This window comes from Camelina sativa, chromosome 4 (assembly GCF_000633955.1).
Source record: "Camelina sativa cultivar DH55 chromosome 4, Cs, whole genome shotgun sequence".
NCBI lineage: Eukaryota > Viridiplantae > Streptophyta > Magnoliopsida > Brassicales > Brassicaceae > Camelina > Camelina sativa.
In genome coordinates this window covers 14216205-14228212 of record NC_025688.1, presented here as the reverse complement: position 1 = coordinate 14228212, position 12008 = coordinate 14216205, and the positions used below count along the sequence as shown (strand labels likewise).

The window sequence follows — 12008 nt, the reverse complement described above, 5'->3', positions numbered from 1 at the left end:
GAGGGGGAAAGATTTCAAAGAGAAAAGCTGAAGAAGGTACCAAGTTTACTTCCAAGCTCTTGAAGAGGGATGAGACAATATCTGGGAAACCGCTACAATCGATTGAGATTGGTCCGATGAACAACCTGCCTAGGTAATTGTCTAGAGAGGTACCTACAGCGTCGTGTGATCACAATGAATAACAAATGGGTTTGGTGGTTTGCCAGAAACCACCCACTTCTCAATGAGTATAACCAGTTGGAACTGCCAGGGAATGGGGAGCACCTTGGCAGTTCATGTCTACATAATGTGTCGTGAACATTTTCCAGACTTTTTGTTCCTCCTGGAGACAAAAAAAACTCCAGCGAGCACGTTTTGGGAGTTAAGGACTGGTTGGAATATGATCAAGTTCATATCGTCGATCCAATGGTTATAACTAGAGGTTTGGCTTTGTTTTGGAAGGATACGTACTCGGAGATACTACAATCAGATGCAAAAGTGATTGACACATGGATTTCTCAAGGTTCTTTGGTTTTTTATGTCAGTTTTGTTTATTAGGATCCGGCCAGACATTTGAGAGCAGAGGTGTGGGAACGACTGATGAGGATTGGTGTCCAGAGAGATTAAGTTTGTTTGATTATAGGGGATTTCAACGAGATCATGGAAAACTTTGAGAAAATGGGGGGACCAAGACGACCTGAGTGGAATTTTTACCCCTTCCAGACGATGGCACGAAGTTGCAGAATTAAAAAGATATCTAGTTTTGGTAATAGATTCTCTTGGCTTGTTAGTTTTGGTAATGGGGGGAAGAGAGGATGTTTGGGTTCAATGTAGGCTTGATAGAAGCTTTGGTAATGCGGAATGGTTCACTTTGTTCCCAAGATCGAAAACAGAGTACTTGGAGTTGTTGGGTTTGGACCATAAACCAATCATCACGCGCCTAGTGGGAGATGATATGTGCTTCAAAGGGCGGTTTTGTTTTGATAAAAGGTGGGCAAGCAAACCTGAAATAGTAGACATCATTAAGAAACATTGGAGTTTGAATTCTTCTGAAGCAAGTGGCTCGGTGACAGGGAGATTACTACGGTTTAAGTGAGCTCTATTCAAATGGAAACGGTTATCTCCTACAAACTCTAACACGCTGATACAACAGCTTCGAAAGGAATTGGAATCGGAATCCATTAAAAGATTCCCTAACTTTCCAAGATTACAACGAATAAAGTGGGATTTGGCTGCAGCTTTTAGAGATGAGGATATATATTGGAAACAAAAGAGTCGTCAATCGTGGCTACAGGCAGGTGATAAGAAAAACTCATACTTTCATGAAGCGTAAAGTACAAAAGGCTAAAGAACAGAGTGATTTCATTATTATACAAGCATGGGAATGAAGCGTTTGAGGAGGGGTCAAAGGGAAGCATTGCGGCTGAATATTTCTATGATTTGTTCAGTCCTCCAAACCGAATAGTTTTGAGGAACTGCTTGAAGGTATGAAACCGCGAGTCTCAGATGATATGAATAGCAAGTTAATGGCTCCAATATCTGCTTTAGAGATTAAACAGGTTGCGTTCAGGATTAAAGGAGACAGTGCACTGGGTGTAGGTTGGTGGACTGGCATTTTCTTTAAGCGATACTGGAATATCATTTGTCAGGATATAGTAGCAGAAGTGTTAAGTTTCTTCACTAATGGTTCATTGCCTCAAGATTGGAACCACACGCAGATTTGCGTTATTCCCAAGAAAATAAATGCTAATGCTATGTCTGATATGCGGGTAATTAGTCTATGCTCTGTGTTGTACAAGATAGCGTCCAGTATACTATGTTCTAGACTGAAGAGGTGTCTTCCTAAGTTAGTTTCTAAGACTCAATGAGCCTTTCTTTCATGCTGACTTATTTCCGATAATATATTGATTGCACATGAGGTGGTTCATGCTTTGCGTACTAATGCTAAATTCAATGAGGATATGGTGGCCATCAAGACTGATATGTCTAAAGCGTACGACCGTATTGAATGGGATTTCATTGAATGTCTATTCGTCAAGATGGGTTTCCATAGTACATAAAGTGGATCATGTCCTGTGTCATATCTGTCTCATACACGGTTCTTATCAATGGGTGCAGTCATGGCTTCATCATACCAGGTCGTGTGATTAGACAAGGTGATCCTCTATCCCCATTTATCTTTATTCTATGTGTGGAGGCTCTGGTACATGTTATGCAAAGAAGACAGGATCATGGATGTTTAATAGGATTCAAATTTAATGATTCATGTCCCTCGGTGCAGAATTTACTGTTTACAGATGATAGCCTTTTCATCTTTAGGGCTAAAAAGGAGGAGTGTGAGGAAGTGCTGAATTGTCTAAGATTGTATGGGAGGGCATCTGGCCAGGTGATTAATTTTAAGTCAACAATCACTTTTGGGAGTAAGGCTTCAAATGAGAAAAAAGAGCTCGTCAAGAGTATTTTGGGTATAACTGAAGAAGGGGGTATTGGCTCGTATTTGGGCTTACCAGAATGCTTTAGTGGATCTAAACAAGCTTTGTTAGCTTTCATTGGAGATAAGCTAAAAGGTAGATTTCATGGTTGGTTTGCTAAATCACTTCCGTTAGGAGGTAAGGAAGTGCTACTTAAATCCATTTCAATGGACTTACCAGTATATGTTATGTCGTGTTTTCGGTTAAGTAAGAATCTTTGTAAAAAACTTACTAGTGCAATGATGGAGTTCTGGTGGAGTAATTGTGAAGGGCAGAGAAAGATTGCATGGGTGGCATGGAAAAAGCTATGTACAGCCAAAAGTGAAGGGGATTTAGGATTCAAGGATTTAAATGACCTCAATCAGGCATTTCTCGCCAAACACTCATGGCACATGCTTAATAACTCGGAGTCTCTTGTGGTAAGATTCTATAAAAGCAGATACTTTCAGAAAAAGTCGATTTTGGACTGTGGGGTTGGTTCTCGTCCGTCTTATGCGTGGCGTAGCATTTTACATGGACTGAAAAAAGGATTACATAAAGTGATTGGTGATGGACGCAAGACCTTGGTTTGGCAAGAGAAGTGGTTACAGGAGAAACACCCCGTGCTCCATACCGTTTTAACATTTTTTGATGTCAACTTTAAGGTAGCTAATTTGAGAGATCCGGTGAGTGGTCATTGGGATGTCTCCAAAGTTAATGAACTATTTCCCCCATTTGATTCAGCACAGATCTTAGCAATGAAGATAATGGAGGGGCGAGATGACCGTTTTATATGGCCTTACAATAAGGCTGGAGCGTATACAGTTAAAAGTGGGTATTGGTTGTTAAGAACCTTACCAACTATATATGAGAAGCAATCGGAGGAGGTGATAAGATCCAACAAGATCAAAGCAAAGATTTGGGGGTTAAAGACGGTCCCCAAAATTAAAATGTTCCTGTGGAAAATGTTATCTGGAGCCTTAGCAGTGGCAGACAGATTGGCCTCGAGAGGGATCGCAATAGACTTGCGATGATTAGTTTGTAGTTGTCAGGTTGAGACTATCAGACATACGGTTTTTGGTTGCCAAGTAGCTCACCAAGTCTTTGCTTTAGCTAATATTTCGCTTCCTCTGGGGGGTTTCTCTGAGATTAATGTTGAGAGAAACTGGGAGCATCTCATGGAGGTGATACAAAATTCAGGGGTTCCGGAAGATATTCAGAATGCTATCCCCTGGATACTTTGGAATATATGACAATATAGGAATACTTTGGTTTTCCAAGGAAAACTGGGTGATGTCCAGGAAATAGTTACAAAAGCGTTTCAAGACACTTTGTAGTGGAAAGAGGTGAAACAGAGTGAGGAGCAGTTGGAGTCCAAATGGAATAGGAAGGGTGAGACAGTGGAGGGCCGATGGAGTAGGCCTCTTCCCGGCGTCGTCAAATGTAATATTGCACTATCATGGATAAATTCATCCTCTATGTTTGGTGGTGCTTGGAATGTGAGAGATGCTTGTGGTCAGGTGGTTTATCATGCAAGAGAAGCGTTCTCACGAACGGATTCGGTGTGTGGGGAGGGTTGGAATTTACACTTAGAGCGGGTGGTTGTGGTCACTAATAGCGCATAGGTAGTGGAGGGCCTGGAGGCGATCAATAATCCCGAAGAGTGACCTCGCTTTTGTTTCAAGCTAAAGGAGATTCATCAAATATGTGCTGGGTTTGTTTCTTGGGAGTGTCAACAAGTGGGGCGGCCTGCTAATCGAGTGGCTTCAGCTATTGCCAAGAGTGTGACACAGGATGGTAGATTCCAATCGTACTTGGCATTAGGAGGTCCTTCATGGTTCCATGATCAGATTGATGCAGAAGAATAAGGAGTTCTATTCGAAGGTTTACTGCAATTCCTAGTGTTTGGAGAGCGATCTGGCTTCATTATCAAGCACTTGTAGTGTTCTCTTCTTTCATTTGGTTTTTTTCTGTCCTTTCCCATAGATTATTTTTACTTTTCTAAGTTTCTTTCTTGTACTATCAGAGGACCAAAAAAACAAAAATCATTTGTAACTTACAATAAAATCTCTATAAATTAATATTTTTTAAACTAATACTCGCTATAAATTAATAATTTTTTATGGTCTCGAGTTAGACCGGTATAAAAAATAACATAATTCGATAAAATAATAAGTAAATAATTAAAAAATATATATATATATAATATGGTCCATCAATATCATAAATTAATAATAATATAAACTAAATATACATATATATATATTTATAAACATTTATCATTTTCACATGAATAATTTAATAAACTTGTAGTATCCATTTTATTACCAAAGCCAAGATTATAAATTAAGAAAATTTCTTAAAAATATGAATTATAACAAAAAAAAATATCTTATTTTTTAATAGAAAATTTTCAAAATTATGAAAATAAAAAAAAATCTCTCTATAAATTGATATTTTATTAATTAATTAATAAACTAATAATTATTAATTTATCGATAAATTAAAAATTTAATAAATTAATAAAATTTCATGATCTACACCTTATTAATTTATTGAGGTTTTACTGCATATGTATTTATTTACACGTATGTGGCATGGAAACTTCGTGACTCCAATGTCCATTTGTCACTTTGGGAAATCTACTATAATTTTGAATATTAGAGAAAGTTTTATAAATTTATTTAATTCTGCGATCAATTACAGTTGGTAACTATTGTAACTAATGAAACAAATCGTTTCTTTACGGTCTCGTAACCAAGGGATTGCTAGTGTAATATTTGGAAATTATGAGTTCCGAGGAAAGTTACTTGTGAGCTGGTTCAAATGCGAAAACCAGTTGCCGCTTGAGATTAAATCAAATGGGTATCTCCATTGTTTCCTCTTTCCTCTTGGTTTTGGTCTCAATCGTGATTCGGTGGAGGATTCTAACACGGGTTGAATTTGTTGTTGAATATCAAGGGACTCTTTCTATTCAAAATGTTCAAAACTTTAGTTTATACGTTGGAATAATTCCTGTCTAGATATTGGATTTCTTAATGAAAAGGGTGTGTTTGATGCGTCATACGTCCTTCATCTATTTCATTTGTAATTCTTCGAGATACATTTGATCAGTTGGTGGTGGATTTCATTCACAAAAATGTCTCTGTCATATGCTTTATATGCTAAGATATTTTTCAAATATATACGTTCGCCAATCTTGAAAAGACATGTCAATTAGCGTCTCAGTTACATACGTCCTTTTTAGCCATAGATTATCTCTAATTATGACGTCATCACAATATTACTTAGAGGGGTATTAAACTTGTATTTGGTAGGATTTTAACATTTTAGAATTTTGAAAGATTTGATTGAGTTTGTAGAAAAATTAATTATTTTTTAAAGTTTTTATATTTAAAAAACAAAAAAACGAATGTGATTCTATAAGATTTTGTTATTAAACTTTAGGTGATTTTAGAATATTTCACAAACACAAAAAAAAAAAAAATTGTTTATCCCAGTCATACACAAGTGACAGGCTCTCTTATCCCAGTACTCTCTAAAATGATGAATGTTACGCGAATGATCAATTATTCATCTTGCGTTGACATGTGGGCAACTTGCAATACAAAAACAAATGAGGTTAGTGTTGAGATTTAACCTACAACAAAAAGAAAAAGGAGATAGTGAAAAGAAAATAAAGAAGAAGAAGACAAAAGCTGAAAGAGGAGCCTTGAGTCCAGATCTCTCATTGACATGATTGTACATATCTCTAACCATGAAGATTTCCCAAAATCCATCAAAGTCAACAACACATATGAATAATTAATAGTCACTAATACGTCTAGAAATCAGAACAAAGAACACTCACGTTTATCTTGGTAACGAGAAAAAAAAAAAAAAAAACTCTCTCTACTGCTGTTCGCCCTAGCCGCAATTCCCGAATCTACAAAGAAGTCTCCGCCTACCGGCGCCGGTGTTGCTTTGGCTCGCCGGCGCCGGTCTCTTTCTTCTCTTTGCTGCCTTGTTCATCTCCCGTATAATCCAATCTCGCTTCAGGGTGTGTTCGAACCGTATTTTCGGTTTCAGATCCGGCGCTACTTCCGCCGTGTTCTACCTTCTTCCGTCACTCGCCTCCTTCTGGCGATGTCTTCGTTTGGCTATGCTTCTGAGAGCTCCTCGGTGAGATTTCGGAGAAACTTTCTCTCTCGATCCGCTTTCCTCTGTCGTCGGGCTAAGTTCCCAACCGCCTCTAACCTCCGGTTTCAGTCCTTTGTTCTTTCGGATTTCCCCCTGCGCGGATTATCCTGCGACCTCATCTCCGCCTCTTGTGCCCACCCAAAGAACCAGGCTAACCTGATGGTCTCAACTGGTGTGTTTGTTGTCGTCCCTCCTGGCAACCGGCGCCGCGATGCAACTCCTCGCGGCACCTCCTGCTTCCACCCCCAACAGAGCACCGGATACTTCTCCGTCAGGTTCTCTTTGCGGTCAGTCCAAAATCACTTTTGTTGATTCAGACTCCGCCCAACTGTGGCGGTGCTTGTTTACCGGAATCTCCTCCGGCGTTACTGCAGGTTGCCTTCAACCTAGAGCCACTGTTGATGGCTCGAACTTCAGTTCAAAGTCACATTGTTTGGTGACTATCGTATTACCAGTTGAGCTTTTTGTGTTGTATGCATCTTCTCTTATGGGTGGTCTTGTGATAGTTTGTTTCAACACATCTCCTGGTTCCCTATCAAGCTTTGTCAAGTTTGTGACTCTATGTTTAATCTCTGCTTGTTCTTGTGCTTTAACTTCAAAGTTTGCTATTCGGGTATGTTCGAATATGCTCCATCCCTTTGTATCTTGTTAAGTTTGAATGAAGAGTTTGGGTGCACAAAAAAAAAAAAGAACACTCACGTTTCAGAAAATGAGTTCTTAGTGTTCTTGTGGAGACTAGAGACAGCGAACAGTTTCCTTCTTCCCGTCACGTTTCACCACGTACATTTTTTATTTTTCTCTCTATGAGGAATTCTATCGAACAGTTGTTAGGCGTCTCTGATGATGATGAGGAGAGAAGAAGATAAAACCTGTAGACATTCCAATTGTCCAGAGAAAAACAACAGAGGAAGCCTAGTAGTAACTGAAAAAATTTTAAAAACTAGCTCAGAAGTGTGATTTTATTAGACTTATTTTTTAACAAAAAAAACAGAAAAAAAATCTCATAGAATCATGCAAAGTATCAGTTTTTTAAAAAGTTGTGAAATTTTGAATAATAATAGATTTCAAATAAGTTTTATAAATCATTGATTGAATAACAAAAGAATTTAGAATAGTTTAAATAAGTTTACATAAATTCAAGTTGAATAAAATAGGATTTTAAAAGATTTTTTAAAATCATCAATTGAATAACATAGGATTTTAAGAATACTCTAAAATCTTTAAAAATACCAAATTCAATACCTTTCTTAGTTTCTCCCACGGCACGAATTGAAACTCTCCCACGGCACGAATTGGTTTCAGCTATTGTGTTTTTGTATTCAATTAACCAAAGACCAACAGTTTTTATGTGTTAGTCCTAATTTTATATAGTATTTAGCCAGGCTTTCTTTATTTTTGTTGGGTCCGGCAAACTTCCTTCAGTTCATATTTTACGATATTAATCAGGTCAACTGATTGATGACCTTTTCTAGGATTTTTTTTAACATTTCTTTTTAAAATTCAGAAAGTTTTAAATGAAACAATTAATTGAAATACATAATTCCCAACTTGGGTGAATATAGGAATATCCTGAGAACCCTTGCAGGCTTGCAGCCAAATCGTCATTGTCGGCCTTAAAATTTAGCAAAACGAGAAATAAGATATAAAGAAAAAAAAATACTGGAATATGGGCGAACTTAGATACCAATGCGAAGGATAGAAAAGTGAAATAATACAGTACTTTATTTCTCATTAATCAATCAAAGTAGAGATACAGGAGTATTTACACTGTACAGAACAGTAAGCTAAATGAGACTTAACTACTGTGGTATACAAACTATAAACTTATATGATATATAAGTCAATATATCCCCCTCAAACCGTTATTTCCTTGGAAGAATAAAGGCTTGAAATCGACATTTGCTGAAGAAGGTGATGAAACGGTCCATGATGTAGAGGCTTCGTAAGAATGTATGCGAGTTGGTTCCCAGAGCTGAGGTGAAAAAGTTTGAGAAACCCATTTTTAACCTGATCACGTGTAGTGTGGTAGTCAATCTCGACGTACTTCGTTCTCAATGTGGAGAACTGATTTGTTGTCGCAGAACAGCTTAGCTTGGGAGACTGGTGTAATACGCAAATCTTGTAACATCTGTTTAAACCAAAGAAGCTCCTTTGTTGTTTGAGTCATGCTCTGATACTCTGCTTCAGTGCTGTTGGAGAAAGATACACACACCAGAAATTGATCTTCGAGAGTCTTTGCAAGTTTCCCAGTCAGCATCATCAAAGCCATTTAAGCAAATATCTGAAGATGCGGAATAAAAAAGATCTTGGCCAGGACTATTCTTCAGATACTTGAGGATGTTACGAGCAGCTTGAAAGTGAACATCAGTAGGATACGAGAGGAATTGACTCAACCGATGTACGGCAAATGTGATATCAGGTCGAGTGATACATAAGTAGAGTTACCTGTCAATCAATTCTCTGTACGGTCGTCCATCAGTTAGAAGAACACAAGTGTCTTTAGTCAACACTTCCTTTGGATCCATCGGAACTGACTTAGGCTTACACCCTAATAATCATGCTTCAGCCAATAAGTCTAAACAATATTTCTCCTTTGACAAACATAGATTCCCTCCGAGTTCCTAGCTATTTCTAATCCAAGAAAAAAATTAGCTGGACCAAGATCCTTGATCTTAAACTAGTTAGTAAGAGTGCCCTTGATCGCAGCAACAACTATAACACTTTTACTCACAAAAAAAGTTAGTTAGACTTCTGATACTATATTAACTTTGGTGTAAAAAATATTTTTCATCAATCAATCAAAGTAGAGATACAAGAATATTTATACTGTGCATTTAGTATATCAGAATAGTAAGCTAGATTTAACTACTCTCGTATACAAACTATAAACTTATGTGATACATAAGTCAATAGTAACAAAAGGTACTACAAATGTAGGCACGACGCTTTTGGATGTCGTATATATATAAATACAAAATGTCATCGAAGAGAACATTAACGTAACCTGGAACTAAAATTAGCTTTTAACGTAACAATATTAGGCTTGATTTGGACAATTGAACTCAATATGCAAATAAATAGTGATAGAGTTGTTTATTTCATGATAAATAGTTAAAACATTTATTAGCGATATATTAAATTATATGAGGATAAACTCAAATGAAGGCCTACAGAAGATGATTTCTTAGGATTTGGTTTTTGTGTTTTATACAATATCCAGAAATTTTCCTGGTTGTTGAGTGCAAAATTGTTAAATGCAAAGTTGCTTATACATGACTTATTCAAACCGATAAGGTTTAAACTTTCAACTAAAAGTTTGAATAGTTGATTTATTAATTTTATAGAGAACTTGGTAGTACTATGCGCTGTCCCTCAAATAATACTTTTTTATTTAAAAGAAAAACTTATCTTTCGGTTTATATTTTTGACAAAAACTATTTCTTACAATTGTTTATACTTTATAAGTTGTATTGATACATGCATGTTTATTATCACAATAGATTAGAATCCCCACTTGTGTGAATCAGGGGCGCATCTAGGCAGTAAGCAGGTGGGGCACGTGCCCCATACCACGTTTTATAAACTAGCCAGTAAATATGTCAAATTATATCCTTCAGCTCATTTGGCAAATAGGCACACATGAGAATTACGTGGTTATGAGTTCAAACCCTCTTTGTCACTTTGTTCTATTTTATTTTTCTCATTTTTGGGGTTACAATTTTATATTTGTTCTATGCCTTTTTTAATCATTTAATCCTTTTTTTGCCTACCAGATGCATAAAATGAGACTATACATATATCTTAATTAATAAAATGATAGTAAAACTAACATATTAGTAACATTAAAAATAATGTCAGTTTGTAAATAATTTATTATTTTTAGGGTTTAAGTTTGTGTGATATATATGGTTAGAAAAGTAAATATAAATGTCTATTTTATATTGAATTGTAAGTTTGTTATTGTGTATTTCTAATTAAAATTTTTAAAAGATATTTCTATAGTAATAGAAAAAATACTTTTGAAAATTTGAATCATTAAAGATGCAAATTCAAGTTATCAAAAATATTTTTTTAAATATGTTTTATTATATAATTTTAATATTTTAAATATATATGCTTTGTTCCCCAGTCAAAATATTTGTCTGCATCCGCCACTGGTGTGAATTGTAATTATGATGAATTTTTCCGTCATTGGTAATATAAAACAAGATAGGATCAAGAAATTGTTATATAAAAAGAAGAAGATAGTAAATCAAGATATATGTGTTTTAAAAAAAATTAGTTTCGATTTCATGCGGTTGGGCATAGGATCATAGAGGTGCTTTTCGTGGAATTTTTCACGATTAGTTTTTTTTTTTTTTTTTAAGTAAAAAAGAAAGAGAACATAAGTATGTGTGGTGATTGAATGGGAAAAAGGTCAAAGGGTTGTATATGCATATATATATGCTTTTATGGGGTGATTGGCATGGTGATCTTTGCATTTAGTTGTGAAAGTGTGTAAATCTAGCATAATTAAAACAACTAGATGAATACTAATGTTATGCGCGGACTTATGGTTTATGGTGTTGATTTTTTTATTAAATGAACAACTTTGTTTTAAAATATTTAAATATTCTATCATTTTTGTCTAACACATTTAAAAAATATTTTAAATAAAAGCTTGATTTTGATTTAAGGATACATATTTTGTAACAAAGAGTTTTTTGGTTGAATAAATTTTACATTCATTAAAAATTGTTTCTTAAGAATTTAGATATATACATACTTAAGCTTCTCAGTTATATACTATGAACACTAATATTTTCTTTTATCAAAAACTAACTTTTTTAATAGATATAATTAAGATAGACATGTCAAAAAGCGATACCTTTCTCTCTCCCTTCTCTCTAAAAACCAACTTTCAGATCTAGGTTTTTCTTGCCTCTCCGGTGTGCCCTTCCGGCGCCAGAGAGGGCTTTGTGTCCTCTTTTAGTTTTTCTCTCTTCCTTCTGACATCTCTCTTCCCATCGGTAAGGAGGTCCTCCGTCTTGGTCTGGTCACTCGGGATGGTGGTTCCGGTGAGTCTGTTCGGCGCGTGAAGCGAAGATTCTGTTGGTGGTGACCGCTGGTGAAAGTTTTGGTGATGGTGCTTGAGGACGGCATCAAATCCAGAACCAGATCTGGCGGATCGGGTGTGGTTTCATCGTGGGTCGTTCTTCTCATCCGGCGATTCGTTGGCTCCAAATGAGTAGTGAGAGTTTTCTCACTCCAGTTGAGGCGGTTCTTTGCTTGGTGGTTTGGTGTTGTATGTCAGGTAATTAAGGAGGGCGGCGCTTAATTTGCAGGCTTTGGATCTGCAAGAGGAAGGCAGAGGTGGGTAGATCTCTTCTCCGGCAACAGAGGTGTGGTTTGGTCTCCCAA

The 12008-nt window shown here is 36.4% G+C and overlaps 1 protein-coding gene and 1 long non-coding RNA gene across 2 annotated transcripts; one reads left to right on the top strand and one right to left on the bottom strand.

Annotated features, from left to right (window-relative positions):
* Positions 1506-3463, top strand: LOC104783860. Its single transcript, XM_010508962.1, has 4 exons — positions 1506-1748; positions 1899-1972; positions 2098-2182; positions 2261-3463. The coding sequence occupies exons 1-4, from the start codon at positions 1506-1508 to the stop codon at positions 3461-3463; spliced, it is 1605 nt and encodes a 534-aa protein (XP_010507264.1).
* Positions 7197-7924, bottom strand: LOC104780515. The gene is made up of 2 exons (XR_766757.2): positions 7851-7924; positions 7197-7530 (listed from the first exon to the last, which is right to left on the bottom strand). It is a non-coding gene; the product is annotated as an uncharacterized LOC104780515 (long non-coding RNA).